Source organism: Bos javanicus, chromosome 8 (assembly GCF_032452875.1).
Source record: "Bos javanicus breed banteng chromosome 8, ARS-OSU_banteng_1.0, whole genome shotgun sequence".
NCBI lineage: Eukaryota > Metazoa > Chordata > Mammalia > Artiodactyla > Bovidae > Bos > Bos javanicus.
In genome coordinates this window covers 62,910,367-62,934,747 of record NC_083875.1, presented here as the reverse complement: position 1 = coordinate 62,934,747, position 24,381 = coordinate 62,910,367, and the positions used below count along the sequence as shown (strand labels likewise).

The following is a 24,381-nucleotide window of genomic DNA, read 5'->3' as shown; positions in this document are numbered from 1 at the left end:
TTGGAAGATTGCTTCTTTAAAAAAAAAAATTATTTATTTGGCTGCCCTGGTCTCAGTTGTGACACATGGGACCTTTGATGTTCAGTTGAGGCACGTGGCATCTTTCAGTTGCGGCATGTGGGATCTGGTTCCCTGAGTAGGGATAGAATCCAGGTCCCTGCATTGGGAGCATGGAGTCTTAGCCACTGGACCACCAGGGAAGTCCCTGAACATTGCTCACTCTATCCAATGTACACAAATTTCTTTTTGAAACTGTGGAGCATTTGAATACTTTTGATGAGTTCATCCAGGTTATTGACAAAAAACATTGAATAGAACAGAGCCCCCCCACTACAGACCTCTTTCCAGGAGCTATGTTTAACAGCGCTGCAGTTGGCAGAATGTGAGAAAAGAAATGACCAACTACACCAGAACCCAGGAGAGGAAGACACACTTTGCTTGAGGCCTGTGTTTGGGAGGGTCCAGAGTTCTGGAGACACAACCGAAGGAAACTCAGCAGGGCACCACAAAAGCCATGCTTGTTTCCAGAGTGTTGGAAGGTTATTACAGCACAGCATTTATTTATAAACATATGACTTAATTATTTCATTAAAAAACAAAGAATATAAAGATATCTGGAAGACCTAGTGCAATTTCTTCCTCAAGCAATATTGATGGCTTTCTGGAACGGGTATGACCCTTGACTAGGGACAATATTTCTTAAAACTTTGGAGAATGAAACTATTTTATACTCTGGTCCTATCCCTTCTCTGGCTCCCCCTGCTGGCAGAAGAAAGACAAACTCCTTCAGTTCAGTTCAGTTCAGTCACTCAGTCGTGTCCGACTCTTTGCAACCCCATGAATCACAGCACGCCAGGCCTCCCTGTCCATCACCAACTCCCAGAGTTCACTCAGACTCACGTCCATCAAGTCAGTGATGCCATCCAGCCATCTCATCCTCTGTCGTCCCCTTCTCCTCCTGCCCTCAATCCCTCCCAGCATCAGAGTCTTTTCCAATGAGTCAACTCTTCGCATGAGGTGGCCAAAGTACTGGAGTTTCAGCTTTAGCATCATTCCTTCCAAAGAAATCCCAGGGCTGATCTCCTTCAGAATGGACTGGTTGGATCTCCTTGCAGTCCAAGGGACTCTCAAGAGTCTTCTCCAACACCACAGTTCAAAAGCCTCAATTCTTCGGCGCTCAGCCTTCTTCACACTGGAAAAACCATAGCCTTGACTAGACAGACCTTTGTTGGCAAAGTAATGTCTCTGCTTTTGAATATGCTATCTAGGTTGGTCATAACTTTCCTTCCAAGGAGTAAGTGTCTTTTAATTTCATGTCTGCAGTCACCATCTGCAGTGATTTTGGAGCCCCCAAAAATAAAGTCTGATACTGTTTCCACTGTTTCCCCATCTATTTCCCATGAAGTGATGGAACCAGATGCCATGATCTTCGTTTTCTGAATGTTGAGTTTTAAGCCAACTTTTTCACTCTCCTCTTTCACCTTCATCAAGAGGCTTTTGAGTTCCTCTTCACTTTCTGCCATAAGGGTGGTGTCATCTGCATATCTGAGGTTATTGATATTTCTCCCGGCAATCTTGATTCCAGTTTGTGTTTCTTCCAGCCCAGCATTTCTCATGATATACTCTGCATATAAGTTAAATAAGCAGGGTGACAGTACAGCCTTGACATACTCCTTTTCCTATTTGGAACCAGTCTGTTGTTCCATGTCTAGTTCTAACTGTTGCTTCCTGACCTGCATACAAATTTCTCAAGAGGCAGGTCAGGTGACCTGGCTCTAATTTATATTCTCAGACTAGATTCAACTCTGGAAAAGTCCACAAGACAGGACTGATCTCTCCAGTGCCACCCGACCCCTCTCCTTACCCATCTATCCAGGTTACAGAATGTACAAAGTAGCCTGTGTACTAGGAAGTATGGTGGTCCCTGATGGTAGATGCCCTGGAGATGCACTCTGCCCTCTTCCCAGGTTGGCCAAGATCCTGGCCTAAGGACAGGGGAGGGTAAACCCTGGGGAGGGTTTCAGTGCTTTGCTGTTGATCACAGGTGGAGTGCAGACAAAGAGGGAAGCGATTGCTGCAGCAGGAGGCAGGCTGGACAAACTGCTGGGATGAGACTGCCCAGGCACAGGGAGGAGCAGCAGATTAGACCCCAGAGTGGGGGGCTCATTTTAATCGTAGGCCAATCATGCCCAGGCAAGGGGGACCTGGCCTGAAACACCCACCTGAAAGATTCTGTGACTTTGAGCAAGTCCTTTCCTACTCTGGGTTGCAGTCACCCTCTCTGTAAAGTGAGGATATTAGAGGTGGTCTCTTGTTTCCTACCTGACCTAGCTCAGGTGTCACCTCTGTGACACTTTCTCTGATCAACTCACTGACCCTACTGCTTCAGGCATACTCGCATACTGGAGCACTTGGTGATCATCTGTATTTATTTCTATTCTCCCCTCCAAACCAAAGGTGCCTTATCCCAGCATTCTGACTCATTTGAATTATTGCTAAGTTACGCTAAGTTGCTTCAGTCATATCCGACTCTGAGACACCATAGACGGCAGCCCACCAGGCTTCCCCATCCCTGGGATTCTCCAGGCAAGAACACTGGAGTTGGTTGCCATTTCCTTCTCCAATGCCTGAAAGTAAAAAGTGAAAGTGAAGCCACTCAGTCGTGTCCGACTCTTAGCGACTCCATGGACTGCAGCCCACCAGGCTCCTCCGTCCATGGGATTTTCCAGGCAAGAGTACTGGAGTGGGGTGCCATTGCCGAACTAAAGAATGAGGAACATTTCTAGGTCTGTAATCCCTGAATTGAACACAAGGTGGCAGTTTGCACAGGTGGCTGCTATACAAACCTTGCATGTTGAAGGAAAAACAGAGAGCAGGGAAGAGGACTCTCCTACAAGACTTACCCTCTGGCTCCTCAGTAGGTATATGCTGTGCTCTCCCCTCCACCTTTAAAGTACCCATCTCAGTCAGCCATGCAGGCTTGAGGTACAGGGGCCAAGCCTGGATTTCACGTTTCCAGGCTTCTCAGCTGGCTGGGCAAGGCTGGTGATCCGGCCCTCACCGCCCTCTCCAGCCTCCTCCGTCAGCAACTGCACCCCTCCTCCACCCCACTCAGCTCTGCAAACTGCGTGAGCTCTCTTCTGCTCCTGACTCTGCCTTGTTCTCTCTGATCTTCATGCCTCAGACACACTGTGCCTTCTCTTCGCTGTCCTCCCAGGCAGCACCTACCGGTTCTTCCAGACCCAGATGGCTGTTGGTGAGAATTGGACAAAAGGAAACCCTTATGCACTGTTGGTAAGAGTGTAACTTGGTGCGGCCACTGTGGAAAACAATATGGAGCTTCCTCAAAAAACGAAAAACAGAACTACAATATGACCTAGCAATTCCACTCCTGGGAATATATCAAAACCCCAAAAACACTAATTCAAAAAGCCACCCCAAAGTTCAGAGCAGCACTGTTTACAATTGCCAAGACGTGGAAGCAACTCGTGTTCATCAACAGATAAATGGATATGGAAGAAGCAGTATAACGATGTGTGTGTACGTAATATATAGAAGTATATATATATATATATATATATATATATATAGGCTTCCCAGGTGGCACTAGCAGTAAAGAACCCACCTGCCAATGCAGGAGACTTAAAGATTCAGGTTCCATCCCTGGGTTGGGAAGATTCCCTGGAGGAGGGCATGGCAATCCACTCTAGTATTCTTGCCTGGAGAATCCTATGGACGGAGGAGTCTGATGAGCTACAGTCCATTAGGTTCCAAATAGTTGGACATGACTGAAATGACTTGGCACACATGCACACATATACATACATGTATGTGTGTGTGTGTGATAGAATATTATGCAGCCATAAAAAGGACAAAATTTTGCCATTTGCAACAACATGGATGAACTTGGAGAGCATTATGCTAAGTGAAATAAGTCAGGCATAGAAAGACAAATACCATATGATATCACTTATATGTGGAATCTGAAAAAGACAACAAATTAGTGGATATAACAAAAAAGAAGCAGACAGACATAGGAAACAAACTAGTGGTTACAGTGGGGAGAAGGAAGGGAGCAGGGGCAAAACAGATGGGGGACAGAGACACAAACCATTAGGTATAAAATAAGCTGCAGAGATATATTGTACAGCATAGGGAATATGGCCAACATTTTGTAATAATTGTAAATGGAGTATGACCTTTAAAAATTGTATATATATTTTTAAAAAGACCCAGTTCACAAAGCACCTTTTCCAGAAAGCCTCCTTGATTCCTTTTCCCTCAAGTTTGTTTCTGTAATGGCATTTATCACACTGAAATTGCTTCCTCTCTGCCTGCCTTCTTAAGCACCAGCTTGCTCATCTATCCCCCAGCCCCTCCGTGTCCTGCATGGGCCTGGCGGGCAGGGCTAGGTCCTCTGAGAGCTTGCTGAATGAACAATGAAGCAATGAATCTATGAATTAGGGATGTGCTGTAGCGAGATGAATAGAGAAACTCCTTCTTCCCAAAGGGGGATTCATTTAAGATAAAAATCTTATTTTTCTGCTGACCCTCGTTCAGGAAGGGACCAAGTGCTCCTTAGCACAATAAAGGCACATTATTACTTTGAAAGGAGCAGGGCCAAAGGCTTGTTAAAAGAAGCCAATACTTGCCTCATGTGAGACTATGTCATCTTCTAAAAATGAATTTTTTTTAGTCTCCCTTTGGCAAGGTGACTTCTCTTTCAATTATTTATAAGGAAACTGAGGGAGCCAGTTTACTCTCCTGGCAGAAAAGGAAAGTTCCAGGGGCTTCCAACCTCTAACAGCAGCACTTATTCTGCATTCACAGAACTGATGCTGGGGTTCTTCTGCCAGTTGCCAAGTGTGCCTAGTGGTTTGGGACCTGGAGAAGTAACCACAGGTGGGTTCACTGTGATTGGAACATGGGCCCTGATGGCCATAAGCCCCCACTTTGACTGGGCAACAGTGGGCCACTCTAGTAAGTGATCACAGGTTCCTCTAGAAGGGCTTAGAGGAAGATTTATAGAATTTCCTCACAATCCTTCAAGAGGGCATGGCCTCCTCTTCCAACCAGCAGCTCCACAGCTAGATGAAATCTGAATCTGGATAACAGACCATGGCTTACAGTGATTCAGATTGGCTTTTGAACACAAGATCCACAGTTTTTCCTACTGTAATAGAGTGAGTCACCTTTTAGTAGGATTCCTAGAGACAATGAGGGTTAGGGGGTGAAGGCATGAAAAGCCACTAGTAAAGCCTGGTCAGGAAGTCCTTCCTTCCATCCAGCATCTTCATGTGGCTACATACAACAAACTCTAGCAATCAAGACTCTCTTGGGTCTCTTGTTTGGCACCCCTGCCAGGACTGGGCCATGGACATGGTGCAGAGTCTGACTCTAGGGAAGCGCAGGGCCACAGGAATAACAGTATAGCTGACTGAAAGAACCTGTTCTGCTGTATCTTTCCAACACACATACCCACTAAGCCACAGATACGTTGACACGTGCTCCAGGACATCAAAGCATTATTTGTAGTAACAAAAGTACTGAAAACAACTGGTTAAATAACTTCAGTTTTCTGCATTTAAACACTCTGCAAAGTTGAAAAGTCCAAGGACAATCCAAAATGTATCACCATCTGATCACCATCAAAGTCACTGTTGACTGTGAGATGCACCATGACTTTATGCAGCCTGCCTGCTCAATCTTTGGGACCCCATCGACTGTAGCCCACCAGGCTCCTCTGTCCACAGAATTTTCCAGGTAAGAATACTGGAAGGGGTTGTCCTTTCCTCCTCCAGGGGATCTGCTGCACCCAGGGACTGAACCTCTGTGTCTTGCATCTCCTGCATTAGCAGGTGGATTCTTTACCACTGCGCCACCTGGGAAGCCCTTATGCAGCATCAAGGGGGAAATGAGCCAATAAAACTCCACTCCATTGATTGTACAAGAGGTTGATTTCAGAGAAGGTAAGAGGCGGGGGAAATATGGGAAATACTGTGGGTAGAAAACCCAAGCACAAAGTAATGTGTAGGGCATTCGTGTGTGTCTGTGTGTGTATTTAAAGGGAGGGGCTATGCAATCATACGTACTTTTATAAAGATAAAAATTCCTAGAAAAATACCCAAGAACCTGATAACAGGTGTGCCCTCTTGACACTAGGTTGGGGCATTGGGATATCAGGTGGAAGGGAGGTCCTCTTTTCATAGTTACATTCATTTGTTGACTTTGACATTTTAAGCCATGTATTCCTTTTTTAAAAATAAAATTTGGGAAACTACTAGATGCAAAGTAAAATAAAAGAGAGCATCCTTCTGGATTAAGGGGCACAGTACTCAGAGCCAGCCTTGGATCCGGAGATTGTATATTCAATCCTTGCTCTACTAGAGCGACCTTGGGCAAGTTCCCGCTCCTACGGGATCTCCAAGAGCCCACTGGTTGTCGAAGAGCCGATCTCAGAACACTCCTCCATCTCAGAGCCCAGGCCAGGCCATCAGCCCACCCCGCTGCGCTAGTCTCAGCCGGGCAGCCGACTGCTGGCGCCCGGCGGTGCAGGCCCGGCCAATCAGCGGTCGCCGGGCGGGCGGGGTGGCGGCGCAGCGCGCGCAGAGAGAAGCACGAAGCAGAGGCACCAGTGCCGTCCGGGAGCGGACCATGCCACGCTCACCCGGGCTCTTCCTGCTGCTGCTTGTGCTGCAGCCGCTGCCAGCCCTGGGCCTCGGGCTCCGCAGCGCAGGCGGACGAAACCCGGAGTGCGGTCCGTGCCGACCAGAGCGCTGTCCCGAGCCCGTGCGCTGCCCGGTGCCTGGCATCGTGGGGCGCGACGAGTGCGGCTGCTGCGCGCTCTGCCTGGGCGCCGAAGGCGCGAGCTGCGGGGGCCCGGCCGGCGCGCGTTGCGGCCCAGGGCTCGTGTGTGCGAGCCGCGCCGCGGGGGCCGCGCCCGAGGGCACCGGGCTCTGCGTGTGCGCGCAGCGCGGCTCGGTCTGCGGTTCCGACGGCCGGTCGTACCCCAGCGTTTGTGCGCTGCGCCTGCGCGCCCGCCAGGCGCCCCGCGCGTTCCCTGGCCACCTGCACAAGGCGCGCGACGGCCCCTGCGAATTTGGTGAGTCTAGCTTCTGCCCCGCGGTGCTGGGGCGGGTGAAAAAGAGGGACCCTGACCCTCTGGGGAGTGGGGTGAAGGATCTTTTGTTGCACAGCGATGGACAGCTCTGCCCAGGCCTCAGTTTTCCCTATGGGGTCAGTTTTCTCACCTGGCCAGTTACTCAAGGAGACGGGGGTGAGGGGTGTGTCTGCGGGGGTGGGGGGTGGGGGGTGGGGGGGCTCAGGAATCCACATCCTGAACCCTCTCTTACCAAGCCCTTGGGGTCACCAGTCACAGAGCTGGTCGTCATTTTGGTGAGCCTGCTGTCCCTTTTGGTACTTAAGTACTTACTGATACAATTGTTTGCAGGTCTGGCATATTTGCCTCCGAAAGACTGAGAGTGTGGGAAGCAGGGTGTCCCCGCTGGGTCCAGCTCCCTGGGGTCCCACCTTGGACCTGACGGGGGTGGGTTGTGTGAATGAAGAGGGAGAGCAGATGGAGATGCTGGAGGGGGAGGGGGAGGGGGAGGAGGAGCTGCAGATTGGGACTCTTGGAGTCCGGGGGATTAGGACACTGGGGTTCAGTGAGTGTGGTGTCCTGCCCTGCGGGGAATCTTGAGGAAGATCTTGCCCAGGACAGGTAAAACCTTGGGAGACCTAAGCTCTGAAGAGATTGTGGTGCCATCAGAAGCAGACCCCAGGTTTTATAAGACTGAAGTTTATAGAATTTGGAGGGTCCCACTTTAAGTAAGTTGTTCCACTTTAAGTAAGGGCTTCCCTGGTGGCTTAGAGGGTAAAGAATCTGCCTGCAAAATGGAAGACCTGGGTTCGATCCCTGGGGTGGGAAGATCCCCTGGAGAAGGCAACAGCTACCCACTCCAGTATTCTTGCCTGGAGAATCCCATGTACTGTATAGTCCCTGGGGCTGCCCAGTCAGACACTACTGAGAGACTTTCACTTTCACTTCAAGTAAAGTAATAGAAAATGATTAATTGCTTGGGACCCAAAAATACAAGCTTCATTAACATCACAATAAAGCCATTTATGGGTTCGTATTTGCTCACTTTCTACATGTAATGTTTCAAAACCAAACAGAAATAAACCAAAATATTAGTATAGGGATGCCCAGTCAAGCACCCTGCTGGGCCATTAGATTTTGGAGAAATGCCCCTTGTCTAGGCGGCCTTGAGGGGGAAGTGGAGAGTATAGGTGAGCTTGTGCCACGGGAGTCGCAAGGAGGCCCACCTTTGGGGTTCTGGCCTGGGACTGGAGACCCAAGAGCAGACCTAAATGCTTCATTCAGTGTCATGACTTCAGCTGCAACAAGGAAGCCTTGGGGGTGGGGGACGGCCTTTGGAATTTCTAGTAAGTATTATCTTTCACCAAGAATCCCAGTTAGATGCCCTCAAGTCCAGGAGACCCAGTGGCTTGTTGGAGATGAGGCAAGAAGGCCCCTGTCTCTGGAAACTTGGAAATAATGTGCTGCCCACTGTGGAGTCTGAGGCAGCCCGGAGAGCACAGGCAAGTCACTGCTGGCTGTTCCTCACTGGGGCTCCCGGTGGAGGAGAGAGCTGGCTGTTGCTTCCCTGGCTGCGGCTTTGGGCTGGGACCTTCCAGGGGCTGTGTCAGCCCCTGTGGAGTTTCTGTTGAGCTCCCTCCACTTCGAACCTTTGTTTATGCCCTGTGGCATTTAAACAGCCCTGTCTCCTTCCTTCTTCTTTCTATCATCTGTTTTTACAATCTACTTTCCTCAGCAGTTAATTCTGCTGAGGCAAGTCTCTTTGTTTCCAGACAGATAACACTTTCACTCCACATGCAGGAGACATGAGAAATGCTGACCAGGTCTCCAGACTAACCGGTGCTGATGCTCTCAAATGATTCCTCCCTGGACTGGCACTCTGTTTCTAAGAGAGAGCTGCCTTGAAGGCATTTAGACCCAATCTACTGTTATACGGAGGAGACCGAGACCCTTGGGGCAGGGCACTCATCCAGGGTGACCAGGGTGACCAGTAAAACCTGACTGGCTTCCAGGTCCCCAGCACCCTGTTCAGCCCCGTTTCAGGACAGGACTTGATAGTATTAAGTCGGGCAGGTGGCGGTTGCCATGGTTACCACAGTGTGGGCAGATGGAGGTCCCGTACCCCTAATTCATTGAAAATTACCAAATGACAAGTAAATGTGACAGCCCCTTCACTCTGATCTGTGGGCTCTGAGCCCACCACAGGCACAGGCCCCGGGAGTAAAGATGTTTATGGAGCCAAACACAAGTAATTCAGAAGCTGCTTTTAACGATCCCAGGAGTGACAGGCGTCAGGCCTCCCCACAATTTAGCTTTCCTTCCCTACCAGCGACTGTGTCGTTGGTCACTACCCAGACCCCAGCACTATCATCCCGTTGCGTTCCGTCCTGAAGTGTTTGTGCGGCCCCTGCTCTTGGGCCCTGGTGAAGCAGGAAGGTGTGGACCAGGGATCTTTTCAGCTAGGGAAAATGGCACCTCATTCTGTGCTGCCCTCGAGCCAGCCTTTATTCAGACAACATGGCAGGAGCACTTTTTAACGATGTCCCTGGGGACCTCGCTGCTTGACGGGAAACAGATCGAGTCAGAGCAGCAGCTGTTCTGCTTCAATATTGGCAATAAAGTCACCCCTCCCCTGTCCTCTCCTGTGCCTTCAGTAAACCAGCACCTGACTTTAAGGGAATGAAGCCTCCAGAAATATTAGGTTTCGCAGTGTGGGAAGTGTTCGTACCCAAATACCTCTGGTGTGATTTCAGGTTTAAATTCTGACCTTTCCTCCTATGCTCTGAAATGCCCCAAAATTCGAATTATGAGAGTAATCCTGTGATCAACACACATGCATTGAAGACTCACTGGGTTCCAACATAAAAATAATTTTTGGCTATTGGAAATCACTTTTGCATTCCATCTTCTTTCTTGATTTTTTACAACTACCCTGGCCAGGTCTCACTCCCACTTCATAGAAGGACAAACTAAGGCTGGTAGAAGAGAGTTTCCTGGAGTCACATGACTGGTTGCCGGCCGAGGTGGGGCTCCAGTTCCTGACTCTTTTCAGATGGAGTCATGTATCTATAACCTGCTGGCAACTTGATGAGGAAGGTGCTGCAAACTGGCTACCTTTGAATCTTTAGTTTCTCAGTCTGAATCCACCTTCCTTTTCCCCTCCAAGGCTCGCTGCTGGTACCTCGTTTCAGCACCTGGTGATGGCTCCTCAGAGGAACAGGGATAGCTTCACACAAGGGGAAGCAGCTGAGTGGAGCTTGAAAGATGGGTAGAAAATTCCTGGGCTGAGAAGCGGGGGCAGAGAGGCACCGCATAAACCAAGGCAAGGAGGTAGGAGCTCCTGGGGCGAGTGTGAACAGTGGACCCATAGGCAATACCCAGTGGGCTGGTTGGCGGAGGAGATGAGACCCAGAGTCATCTGGGGCAGGCTCCTTTCGGAACTGGCGTGCCGTTCTGTGGGGTGAACCTTCATTCTGTACTGAGGTATTGGTTCTGTTTCTCAACAGTAAGGTGGTGGTGATGTTAGTGTTTTGTTATCATTACTTTAAAAAGCTGCTTTGTTCCATGTACCCTGATCGTTTGCTAGCACTGGGAGGAGGTTGGGGTCCTGCAGACAGCAGGATGAGGTCGTGTTTTGAGTGCTGCATTAGATAGGAATGGGGTACCATGCCAACCAAGCCCCTGAAGCATCAGTGAGCTATTGAGATCCTAAATCTTAGAAAATTCGCCTTGGTTGAAATTCCATCTCCACTTAGAAATCTCAGTCTGTGCAAGGCCTGTGTTACCAGGTAACCAGGAGATGCAGCGAATGCCACTTTGTGAGAGGGACAAAGAAGGGGGCCTCATGCTCAAAAGCCTTTCATACCGAGGGAGGGGGCTTGAGGCGCACACTGCAGGGAGTCGGATTAAGCTGTTTCTGGTTCCACGTGTAATGCGACTATTAGCATAAATTATCAGGGCTGTTCAGTGCACTGATTATTATTAAACCCTTTGGTTGTGTGCTTTTCCATATGAGCAGATGGGTTCCTGGGAGATGACTTTTGATATTCTTTCTTTCCCAAGCACCATTAACTTTAGACAAATCTTGGAGGCGTTAGGAAAGATCTTTTATTCCAGCCATCAAGGACATACTCAGTCCATGGGGTGGGGGGACAGCTCCCCACACACTATAGTAATAATATCAATCCCTTTCATTTCTATAGATCCACAAGGTTAATAACACAGTCACATCCATTCTTCCCCTTCACCCCGGAGGATGTGGGGCTATGGTCATTATTGTCATTTGCAGATAAGGAGAAAATTGTTAGCAACTTGCCCGGTGGTTGGCGGCCAGACCCCCGGGGCATTTGGGTTTCCCTTGGTAGTGTTTGAGCTTCTCAGGTGGCTCGGTGGGTAAAGAATCCACCTACAATGCAGGAAACGCAGGCAGATCCAAGTTTGGGTCCCAGTTTGGGAAGATCCCCGGAGGAGGGCATGGCAACCTACTCCAGTATTCTTGCCTGGAGAATCCCATGGACAGAGGAGCCTGGTGGGCTGCAGTTCACAGGGTCACAAAGACTCAGACACGACTCAAGCGACCGAGCACACACGCACAGTACTGTTTGCCCACCCTCTGTGCTGCCTCCGAGGGTGTACATCTGGGTGACTAGTCTGTTCCCTGATGGGTGAGTTTGTACCATCCCAGCATTTCCAGGGCAGTAGCTGATATGAGCAGAAGGAAGCAAGTGTTTAGCAAGGAAGAGCTAGGGAGACAAAACCAGCAGATTCCCAGGCGGGGCTGACCAGGCACCATCCTCGCTCCTGAAAGCCACGTGACTCTTGCCAAAGGCCGGTGGAGAGGACAGCCCTGGCTCTTCCAGAAGGGTGGCAGCTCAGGCGGCAGTGGGCTGGGCTCTCTAAAGAGAGGGCTGCGGACCACGGCCTTGGGAGCCTCCGGGGAAGGGCCCACCGATAGCCCACTCCCCAAAGGCCAGTAGAGAGTCTCAGCATCATCACAGACTACCCTTGGAGTAGCACACCCTGTGGAATCTGCAGGTCCTTCTGTGCAAGCTGGAATTCTTGTGATTGTCCTCACAGGAGCCCATGCGGAGGGCAGCGGGGGGAGAAGGGACTCCTGTGCCCATTTTAAAGAAGAAGAAACTGGGGTGTGGGCGAGACAGGACGGAGCCTGAGTTCCCAGGGCAGTCACGAGTTGCAGGGCCTCAGTGCCACACTTCAGTGAGCCCTTGGGAGCAGTAAGACTGGGAGCATCCTGCCAGGATTACGGACACACCACCCATTTAATGGTATCTTCACAAGAGCTGCTCTCTGGGGTGTTGTTGGGAGGGTTTCATTTCTGTGCAGAAAAGAGTAAATGTGGACACACCACCCATTTAATGGTATCTTCACAAGAGCTGCTCCCTGGGGTGATGTTGGGAGGGTCTCATTTCTGTGCAGAAGAGTAAATGTGGCGGGCCTGAGACTGTTATCCTTGGAAAGGCCCACTGAGAATTTGGATGTGCGGAAGCATCCCACCATCTCCAGAATTGAGAAGAGTCACTCACTGCATGCGAACTGTACAATCAGCATGGTTTATGCTGCACACCTGCTTTCCTTTTGGGAGTCTGGAGTTTTGGTATGTAGTAGGCAGAGGGTGCGGAGAAGGCAATGGCACCCCACTCCAGTACTCTTGCCTGGAAAATCCCACGGACGGAGGAGCCTGATAGGCTGCAGTCCATGGGGTCGCTAAGAGTCGGACACGACTGAGCGACTTCACTTTCACTTTTCACTTTCATGCACTGGAGAAGGAAATGGCAGCCCACTCCAGTGTTCTTGCCTGGAGAACCCCAGGGACGGGGCAGCCTGGTGGGCTGCCGTCTCTGGGGTTGCACAGAGTCGGACACGACTGAAGCGAATTAGCAGCAGCAGCAGCAGCAGCAGGCAGAGGGTGCCTAGGGGACTGGCTCCCAGTAAAAACCCTAGGCACTGAGTGTCTAGTGAGCCTCCTTGGTAGAGGCCTGTCATATGTGTTGTCACAGGTTGTGCTGGAGAATTAAGTGCCTCATCCTCTGTGACTCCACTGGGAGAGGCTTCTGAAAGCGTGCTCCTGGTTTCCTGAGCCTTTGTGCCATGAATCTCTTTTCCCTTTGCTGGTTTGCTTTGTCTCCTTTGTTGTAATAAATCCCACTATGAATAAACTGTGCCAAGTCCCATGAGTCCTCGTAGCAAGTCATTGATCCTGGGACTTGTCTTGGGGGCCCCCAACACAATACCTTAGGAACTCATTCTTATTCTGGGATGGAGTGCATATGGCTAACATATGTTTCACCCTTAAAATTCATGTGGAATTAATGGAATCAGAGTGCCTAGGTTTGCATCCTTGCTCCCCCAGGTGCTTCACCTTTCTGAGCTTTGGATTTCTTATCTGTTAAGTGGGGCTAAAAGCACCTACTTCCCATGACTGGTGTGAAGATGAGAGGGTGCTGGACATGGAAGTGTCATCTCAGGAGAAGGCAGGAAGTTATGGGACTGAGCCCCCTGGGCTCATAGTCTCACCCTGCTGTGTAAGGCTGGGTAACCCTGGCTAGCTCCCTCAGATGGCAGCTGGGGAGATTGCTGGAAGGATCAAATGGCTTACCGCTGTAAGCAGAAGGGTGGCATTATTACTATCATGATGGGATTCCCAGGTGGCTCAGTGGTAAAGAATTCTCCTGCAGTGCAGGAGACACAGTCTCGATCCCTGGGTTGTGAATATCCCCTGGAGCAGGAAATGGCAACCCACTTCAGTATTCTTGCCAGGAAAATCCCATGGGCAGAGGAGCCTGGTGGGCTACAGCATGGGGTCACAAAGAGCTGGCCACGACTGAGCATACACACACACACACACACACACACACACACACACACTATCATGATAATGATGGCTGATTTTAAAGAGCCATTATGGATAAAAAATCTCTAAATTTTAAATCAGATATGTTTAAATTAAAACTAGATTAAGCTACAGGAGGAAATTTTTTGAAATAACTGAACACTGCTATATCTTGAGTTATGGTAGTGGTTACACGGTGTATGCATTTGTCAAAACTTAGAACTGTACACTAGAAAGAATGAATGTACTGTGTATACATTTAAAAATAAATCAAAGCTTGAATGTCGCTTTATTGCCAAAAGCAGTGGGCTGTTTTGGAAAAGAAATGCTATTTTCTGGCTTGAAACTATTGGCAAAGGCAGTATTTCCAAGACGGTCTTTAACTGTAGTTATGGAAAAAGAGGGAAATGCAAGGAGAGAGAGAGATGAAATGTGATTTACTGGCTTATTCATTTAGGCTTGAAAGGGACTGATGAAATCTCATTTAAAATTTATGGCTCTACATGAACGGAAGTAAAACATGTTGATTGAGTGTCCCTTTGGAATCTATTGAGGGCTTTAGAATAAGATGCAGTTCTGATTGTTCCCACAGCGAGCCATTTGAGGACTGGTTTGGGCTCCGGGGGAGGCGATGCTGGCAGGAGGATGTGAATAAATTAGACTGTCTTTGTTGCCCATTGCAGATGGGTCTCTGCCATAGAGCAGGGGTGCTGTGGTTCTTTGTGGTGGTTGGCAGGTGGCTGGGGCGTGTCGGGTGATGTTAGAAGCCTGGAACCTTGGTTTATTCGGGGGACTGGCTACACTCGGGGTTGTGGGTAGAGGTGTGGTGCTTAAAGGGGTTGGTCACAGCTGAAGGAGTGAGCTGATCGGCCTGAGGGGGAAGAAAACAGCCTGGGGTGAGGAGAGCAGCATTTGTATTCAACTTACTGGAGGCCACTTGAGGTAACCAGGGCTCCATAGGGCTCCTGGCAGCCCTGGGATTGATAGGTGGGAGTTACAGGACGCAGGTTTTAACTCCAGGTGAGGACAACCTTTCTTACTAGAAGAGTCAAGGATGGAAGGGCCTGGCTTTATAAGTAGTGAGCTCTCCATCACTGGGGGCATGCAAGTGGAGGCTAGATGAGTCCATCACAGACCGTCAGGCACATGCTTTGGGGAGTTGGGCCTCTCCAGTTTGAAATAAGAAGCTCGAAGACAATTTCCCAGAGATCTTTTGGCATCAGTTCGACAGGGTCTGCTTCCTAGTCTGTCTAGAGGGTCCAGACCTGTCTCATTTCTGCACCCTTTCATTCCTTCCCTCCATGCTCTTCATCCAGCCTTCTGTCTCTCTCCCTTTGTTCTCCTTTTTCACTGCAGCCTCACCTCGGCTGGCAAAGGCCCTTTCCTTCTCCAAGGCTGGCCTGTGGAGGGCAGAGGGCATGTCCATCAGTCACCAGGCAAAGTGCCAAGAGCCGTGGACTCTGCAATTTGATGCCCAGGGATGAATGTGTGTTTACTCTATTGTTTGTCACATGTTTCTTTGCGGAGTCATCTGTTTGACAGGCCTACCCTGCCCCGCACTTGCACACTGTGCTACCTTAAACCCTCACTTTCACACTCAACATGTACTAAAATCAGCTCAACAGTCCTGTGACACAGGGGGTATTATCCTCATCTCAGAAAGATCCCCTGGAGGAGGGCATGGGAACCCACTCCAGTATTCTTCCCTGGAGAATCCCACGGACAGAGAAGCCTGGCAGGCTACAGTCCATAGTATTGCAGAGTCGGACACAACTGAAGCGACTTAGCGCACACGCATCCCCATCTTACAGACAGCAAACCTGAGCAGAGAGCGTTCTCTTGGCCAGGCCTCCACATTGCACCTCCCCAAGACCACACTGGCCTCAGCTGTGAGGGTAGGCTGGTGAGACCAGATGAAGCATCTGCACTGTGAGGCAGGCTGAGATTCAGCAGGTCAAAGTGGGCAGATCCCTGGTACTGGACTAGGACACACCCCCAGGCCCTCAGGATGGGCAGCTGCGGTGCATCCCAAACAGAGGACAGGCAGGGCAGGGCGGGCAAGCATGCTGAGGCCCAGATGGAGGGCCTGAAGGCCAAGGCAGCTGGGCTTAATTCTTTTAGGCCCAGTGTAAGCAGAGTAGGGGCTGGCCACAGGAAGAAGGACAAACGAGTGTGGAGTATCAGCTAAGAACATCTAACTCAGGACTTCCCTGGTGGTCCAGTGACTTTCCCAATGCAGGGCGCTGGGCGTTTGATCCCTGTTCAGGGAACTGATCCCACGTGCCGCAACTAAAGATCCAGTGCCACAACTGAGACCCAAATAAATGAGAAAATAAGCATTTAAAAAAGAATGTCTAACTCAAATGCCATATGCTTTCCCGTCCCACCTGGCAAGCCCACGCCCTCCGTCTTTTCTTTTTTTTTTTCTCCGTCTTTTCTGTAAAGTCCTGGCAGCCTAGCACCACATTGCCCAATTCCCTGATTTACTTTTCTCTGGCAGCAGCGAAGCTCAGCATCCGTGCCTGCAGTTTTGCCCTTGAGGATGGGGATGGGGAGGTTGGTGGAGCCTGTGATATGCAAATGAGCATCTTGAACCGCAGGGGGTCTCAGCAGGGGGTGAGGGCAGCTGTGGTTTGTGGCATTATTCTTTGAACGCCCTCGATGCAGAAGGAAAAAAGCCCATCTGTTAGAAGACTCTGCCTCGCCTGTGTTAGAAGACAGCAGCCCCTCCCAGAGCCTGCCACCCTGTCGTGTAGTTGAGCTGTAAGCAGATGGCAGCTGGGAGGGATCCTGGGAGGGGTCCTGGGAGGGAGTCTGATGAGACCACAGACAGAAGTCGTCTTTCCTCTCTGGATCCCTGTTTTCCTGTTGGTAGAACAGAGGCAATGAAGGAGGAAATGAAGGCATCCTTTCAGGTCTAAGGAGAACTCCCTTCTAGGATTCCTTGCCTCTGAGTGTGTCCTTTCCGTGTGGGGAGGTCTCACCTGCCCCAAGATGCTATGTGCAGGCAGGGGATCTTAGAGGTGAAGGGCTTGGCCAGGGTCAAGGTTGTCTTCCCTTGTCTTTTTCTCCCAGCTCCTGTGGTCATCACCCCACCCCAGAGTGTTCACAATGTCACCGGGGCACAGGTGTACCTGTCCTGTGAGGTGAGAGCTGTGCCCACCCCAGTTGTCACATGGAGGAAGGTATTTATATCCAAGAACTTCTCTGCATGTGTGTGTGTGTGTGTGTGTGTGTGTGTGTGTGTGTGGCTGGGGGAAGGTATAAATGTTTTTAAGTGTGTGTGTGTGTGTGTGTTTATCTCTTATGTGAGTTGGAGGATTACAAAAAATATGTTTCATTCCTCTGCCTCCAGATTTACGATTTAAAACTTTTACCCCAAAGCTCTCCCCAGAGAAGGGGTGTGGCTGTTTGCTCCTTTTGCCACTCAGCTGTCCAGGAAGTTCTGCTGTTTATCTAGCCAGGGTCAGCTGAGATGAAGTTAGAGCCTCCTCTAATGGATCTGGGTTTTAGAAAGACTTTGTTGGTGGAAGGTGACCCGATCCTATCCTAAAACTAGATCTTCCTGCAGCTCAGTTTTTGAGAGATGGAGATGAGCACAGCCTATGTTGTTTCCTTATCTCAACAGCCCTGAAAAGGGCCATGAAATTCTGGAGATGGTGATGTCTGTATCTCTGCTGTCCAGTAGGGGGTGCTGTCTGTACATATATTCAGGCTTAAGAAGAAACTAATGTTTGATAGGAATGAGATACTAGGGTCTCAGCCTTCAAGTCAGCCAGGAGGTGAAGACAGTGAGGATGTCTGTGGGGTGGTCCTTATTCAGAAACGATTTTTATAAATCACTCCTGCTTTTTCTGCCTTCTGTAGGTCACACGGTCTCCTGAGGGCACCCAGGTAATGGAGGACCTGCCTGGGGACCACACCAACATAGCTGTCCAGGTGCAAGGGGGCCCTTCTGACCATGAGGCCACGGCCTGGGTTTTGGTGAGTATCTCATTTGTTGATACTCATGGGCTTCCCTGGGAGCTCAGCTAGTAAAGAATCCACTTGCAATGCAGGAGACCCCGGTTCAATTCCTGGATCAGGAAGATCTGCTGGAGCAGGGATAGGTTACCAACTACAGTGTCCTTGGGCTTCCCTGGTGGCTCAGTTGGTAAAGAATCTGCCTGTAATGCGGGAGACCTGGGTTCGATCCCTGGGTTGGGAAGATCCCCTGGAGAAGGGAAAGGCTACCCACTCCAGTATTCTGGCCTGGAGAATTCCATGGACTGTATAGTCCATGGCGTTGCAAAGAGCTGGACACGACTGAGTAACTTTCACTTCACTGGCTGTTAGCACCTTTTATATTTCTGTGTCACATTACACCTTTCAAATGTTCTTATCCATTTCTCCCTGGGCTCTGCAGTAACTGTGAGGAAAGCAGGGCAGGTAGTATTAATGCCTGAGAGCAGAAGTGATCTCACTGGTAGGCAGAATATGGCCTCAGAAAGATGTCCATGTCCTAATCCCTGGAACTGGTGGATATGTTATATGGCAAGAGGGGAATAAGGTTGCAGATGGAATTAAGGTTATTAATCACTGACTTTAATAAAGTTATCCTGAGCTATCTGGGTGGGCCTGATACAATCACAGGAGTCTTTTAAATGTAGAAAAGAGAGGCAGGGGAGAGAGCCAGAGATGGCAGTGTCAGAAGACATGAACTACTGTTGCTGGCTTTGAGGATGCAGGAAGGAGCCACAGGCTAAGGAATACAGGCAGCCTCTAGAATGCTTCTCTTAGGGCATCTGGAAAGAAGGCAACCCTGCTGATACCTTGACCTTAGCCCACTGAGACCCATTTGGACGTCTGACTTCAAGAGGTGTACATAGTAAATTTGTGTTGTCTTAAGCCTTTAAGCATGTGGTCATGTGTAACAGAGCCATAGAAAACAAATACACTTGACTAAGACCACACGGCTGATAAAGGGAGTAGTAAGGGTTGGGGGCCGGGTGGGTGTGGACAGCACATTCCCATCCTCCTCCAGGGCTCTCCCATGCCACATGCAGCGGTGTGGCTGAGAAGAGGGAATGTCCTGTGTTTGAAAGGGTGATGGAGAAAGGAGATAAGGGCCCACGTGGGGCTAGTCACTCTACCTCCCTGAGCTTCAGTGTCCACAGCCATAAAAAGGGGGCTTTGGACTGGATCATGTCTGGTGACCCTAACATCTGTGACTTACTGGTGAGTCTCCTGTAATGTGAGGATAATGATGCTCCCCTTCAGCCATGATGGGATCAAAATGAGACAGGGTGCATAAACCCTCTCAGGTCTGTAGGGACTCACAGTTGAGAGACGCTGTTCTGATGACAGAAAGCAAGAAAAGAGGGCGCTGCTGTGGATCTGCTCTGCAGGGGTGTGAGATGGGCTCTCCAGAGTGCCCTTCTGATTCCCTTCCCATCTCTGCCAGGTTTGGCAACTTCTCCACCCAGCTCAGAGGCTCAGGATGCAACTGGGTCCATGGCTTTTTCAAATGTAACATACTCCCCTGCTTTGTTAAAAGGAGAGGCAGGGGAAAGGAGTTATTTTGTCCATGGGGTCACAAAGAGTCAGACATGACTGAGCGACTGAGCACACACACATTTTCCTTAGAATCTATACCTATCACCTTCAGTAAAAGGACCAGGTTGCTCTCAGTAAAATGCAGGCTGCAGGAAACATTAAAATGAGAGCCAGGATACAGAGGGTACTGAGAAGGAAGTTTAACTCTGTCTCAGCAGCCAAGACAAGAAGAGAAATAAGAGGGTGAACTCTGTCTTATTCCCAAAAGCTATAAGTGTTCAGGATCATTATGAACTAAGTAAGCGATTTTGCTGTGTCGTGTATGACTGTGTAAACTTGCCTGTTTAACTTCTAGATCAACCCTCTGAGGAAGGAAGACGAGGGGGTGTACCAGTGCCATTCAGCCAACGCAGTCGGGGAGGCCCAGTCGCATGGCACGGTGACCGTGGTGGATCGGAGTCAGTACAGAGCACCCCGCTTCCCAGCTCCAGATGACCGCCTGTGATGGGGGCACGTGCGTGTTTCGAGTCATCTGAGTTTGTACACCTCTGTCACAAGAGGTTGAGATGAGTTATAAGATGCATAATAAATAAAAAGAAAAATACTGAATTGAGGGAAACAGAGGAATGCAAACCAAAGGCAGAACATATTACAGTTGGCAGGTAGACTCTGGTGTGTTCTACACACATATCATGCTGGGCTTCCCACTAGCATGCCAAGTCAAGAGCTATGAACGTTAGGGGTGTCCAGGTGAAAGAGACCACTAATTTTTTTTTTTTCTGTTTCTGAGGCTGAATGGAATATTTCCTCCAAGTCTGCCCTGTGAGGGTGCTGAGAGGGCAGACATGGTCACTGTGATGGTGCCCGGGTGAAAACACGCACAAAGGAGACAGTCTGAGCTTCCTGGTTCTGTTCCCTTATGTGTAGCTCTGCAAGTAGTTAGCGGAGAAGGCAGTGGCACCCCACTCCAGTACTCTTGCCTGGCAAATCCCATGGACGGAGGAGCCTGGTAGGCTGCAGTCCATGGGGTCGCTAAGAGTCGGACACGGCTGAGCGACTTCACTTTCACTTTTCACTTTCATGCATTGGAGAAGGAAATGGCGACCCACTCCAGTGTTCTTGCCTGGAGAATCCCAGGGACAGGGGAGCCTCATGGGCTGCCGTCTATGGGGTCGCACAGAGTTGAACACGACTGAAGCGACTTAGCAGCAGCAGCAGCAAGTAGTTAGAGCTTCTAGAAACAGGGAGGAAAGTGTAATGTGTAAAATCGTCAAACAGAAATTCAGTTAGGAGATGGCTCTTACAGTTGCCCTCCTGATACTTCTAGTTTTTTATGTATGTGTATTGTTATATATACAGCTCAGTGGTAAGGAATCTGCCTACCGATGCAGGAGATGCAGGTTTGATACCTGGGTCAGAAAGATCCCCTGGAGAAGGAAATGGCAACCCACTCCAGTATTCTTGCCTGGGAAATCCCATGGACAGAGGAGCCTGGTGGGTACAGTCCACGGGGGTCGCAGAGTTGGAAAAGACTGAGTGACTAAACAACAACAACAAATAGAAACATATATATATCAAAAAGTCAGGTATCAGGATTTTTTTCCCTATATGTATACTTATGTATATACACATGTGTGTATATATATATATAGGTTTCATATTTTAAATAAGTGTATATTTATATTTTAAAAACAGAAATGATACCAGGCTATGAATATAGTCTATTATAGTTGAGTTTTCAAAAGAAGTCACAAAGAGTCATGGAATTTTAAGCCATTGCCACTGCCTAGCTCTTGAGTTTTCTCTGCAGCCTGCAGAATAGGCCAGATCTTGCTTGCATAACTCTGGGGACACAGAGCTCTGTACGACCAAAAAACCATCTGTGGATTTTTCCAGTAATTGAAAGTTCTTCCTCATATTATGCTGGAATCTGCCTCTGAAATGCCCACCCATAGGTCTTAGTAATTCTGGGATCCCCCTAGGCACCTCTGCTCCCACCAGCACCCCTCCTGGTTGGGGAGAGATTTAAAGTTAGGGTCATTACCCCCACCTTCCGTCTAACATGTAGTTGACTATGACAGAGCAGGCTTCTTTTCTCTAATTTTTTTTTTTTCCCTCTTTTCTTCTAGGGTCTTAGAAACTTGATCACGGGATGACGGAAAAGTCAAGTCATGGATCATTTCACTTTGTGAAGAATTAGAAAAACTGTGTTTGTAGATGACCCCTTTTGTATGTTTTTAAACATTAGATGCAAACTAGATTCGTATGCAGATGTAGTTTTTAGCAGGGCAAACAAACCTTGGGAAAACAGACTGCATGTAGCCTTTTTATACTTTTGAAATGAACAGCTCTGTGAGAATTCTTTTTTAGCTTCTCCCTCCAAGGGAAGGTCACATTTAAGTCCATGTAATTCTACAGGGCTGAGCAAAGTGTGTGTCAGCTGTGACTCTGCCTCATTTGTCCATGGTTGATTAGTGGGGCTCTGTGACAGACACTGTGTGTTTTAGGAGGGGGAAGGTCTTGCTGTCCTCTGCCTGATCTCTAACTTGCTGTGTGATCTGGCTAGGTCCCTCCCTCTCTGGGCCTTGGTCTCTTCAGCTGTGAATGTGCTATTTGGACTGTATGTAACCTTTGTCCTTTCAAACACTGCCATCCTGGAGTAAGATGGTCCTACAGAAAAAATATGAGAAGTGTAGTCTTAGCATTCTTTTAAAAATATTCCCTCAAAAACAAACGCATTGCTTCACATGAGGGTGTGGAGAGCTGGCTATAGCTTATCTATTCCTGCTATTTTCCCATTTTAAAGAGATTTAGTCCTAGATGGAACACTTAACCAGGCTCAGAGGCTGAGTATTTGGGGACTAAGATATCCACTTATTAACAAGCCCAGCATTCTCTAACCAAGCAGGCAGTGGAGACCTGGCTTTTGGACATCAGATTGTAAAAAAAGGAGTCAACTGCTCTCTCTGGGCTGTAGATTAGATTATGCTGCTACTAAGTCACTTCAGTCGTGTCCGACTCTGTGCGACCCCATAGACAGCAGCCCACCAGGCTCCCCTGTCCCTGGGATTCTCCAGGCAAGAACGCTGGAGTGGGTTGCCATTTCCTTCTCCAAGGCATGAAAGTGAAAAGTGAAAGTGAAGTCTCTCAGTCGTGTCTGACTCTTAGCGACCCCATGGACTGCAGCCCACCAGGCTCCTCCGTCCATGGGATTTTCCAGGCAAGAGTACTGGAGTGGGGTGCCATTGCCTTCTCCAGATTAGAGTATAGTAAAGTATATTTTACTTAGAGATGTTCTGAGGTCACCCAGAAACAAAACTTGCTTGTTTTTTTGTTAAGAAAGACGGAGAGTAATATCTGGCTAAAGAAATAGATCCCCTGGGTGACGAGTAAAATTCTTTAAAATCAAAATTGAGATCTCACATGTGGATAGCTGTTAAATTTCACGAAACACTTCTCTGTCTGTGGTTACTTCCCATCTCTGGGATGGCAGGTAGGATGCGCATTAATGTCCCTCCCCCTTTACAGGTGAAGAAACCAAGCTCTGAGAGTACAGTGCTTGCCTGAGGTCTGAAAGCCTCTGAGAAGGACTGGAGCTGAGGGCGCCTGGTCCTCTTTGGCACCCTTTCCACTCCATGGTGCTACCTCTCAGAACAATTTGTATCCATGAGAAGGAAGATGCTGCCAGTTCCACGGGTTTCAGGGATTCTCCTCAGGGTCTGTCTCAACTTTTAAACCAACACTCTCATGACGCTCACTTTGAGCATTGCATTTTGGAGTCTTTTTGGAATTGCATTTTCTTCCTTTAAGCCTGGCTATTCCACATCTGAAATGTTGGGGTGGCATCACCCTAACGAACACAGCAGAGGACTGTCCCAGGACTCCAGAAACATGAGGTTCATTTGGGAATGCATCCCTATCTCTCTGGGTGACCCTGAGCAAGTCCCCTTCACTTTCTGGACCTCAGTTTCCTCATGTGAATGAGAAGGGAATGAAACTAGATCAGTGGTTTTCAAACTTTAAAACATTGGAACTCCTTCTTTGAATAAAGTCAGAACTGAAACTGATCACAAGTGGGAAGCTGCGCTTGTCTGTAGGAGGCTGGGCCTTCTAGGGGACCGGCTCACATCCCCTTCCTACACAGCACACCGCCCCACCCCAATGAGTGACTTTCTGTGTCCAAGTCTGTGGTTAATTCCTCTGTGATTTGAGTGATTGGGAGATGGCTTGGGAAGACATTTAGTGAAACTATGTCAGAGGAAAAGGGAACTGTGGCTGGGGAGAACAGCATCATGCATTTGCTGATAAGCACATTCAGCAAAATCAGTTGAATCACCCCAGATTTGCCCTGTGAGAGCTGGATGTGGACTCAGAGAGCAGGATGGATGGAGCTCTTGGGTGACAGGGCCGAGCCTCAAGGCTGCAGGAGGCTGGGTTCAGCATTGTAATGATGTACAAAAAGTAATAATGTTACACTGTGTGAAGTTTCCACCAAAACCAAAAGCGTAGATTAATATGATTGTTCCTACCTAATCACTTTTCCACTGTGAGAGCCCAGGACTTCTCTGAGGCTAGATATGTGCTCTGAGTTACCACTCAGAAATAGGACTCCCTCGGAGCCTGAGTTTTCTCCCCTATTTTGATACATGTGATGATGTCACATAACCCCTGCACTCCAAAAATAACTGTTTTTAGGGACAGTCTTTGTGGTCTCTGTGCTTGGAACTGCTATAGGTGGGTCCAGGCCCCACTGATACTTCTCCATCAGTCCTTATGTATCATGCCCCCTCTTTTTTTTTCCTGCTTGCCCACATCAGCTGCTTTCATCAGAATCCTCCTTACCTCTCACATCTGGGCTGTGGTTACAGTCCTGCCCGGTCATCTTGCTTGCAATTCT

The 24,381-nt window shown here is 49.0% G+C and overlaps 1 protein-coding gene across 1 annotated transcript; it reads left to right on the top strand.

Annotated features, from left to right (window-relative positions):
• Window positions 1-6,394: 6,394 nt before the first annotated feature.
• On the top strand, window positions 6,395-23,551 carry IGFBPL1 (insulin like growth factor binding protein like 1). The gene is made up of 5 exons (XM_061425719.1): window positions 6,395-7,102; window positions 17,025-17,134; window positions 17,817-17,933; window positions 19,840-19,998; window positions 21,614-23,551. The coding sequence occupies exons 1-4, from the start codon at window positions 6,655-6,657 to the stop codon at window positions 19,987-19,989; spliced, it is 825 nt and encodes a 274-aa protein (XP_061281703.1). The 5' UTR covers window positions 6,395-6,654; the 3' UTR covers window positions 19,990-19,998; window positions 21,614-23,551.
• The last annotated feature ends 830 nt before the right edge of the window (window positions 23,552-24,381 follow it).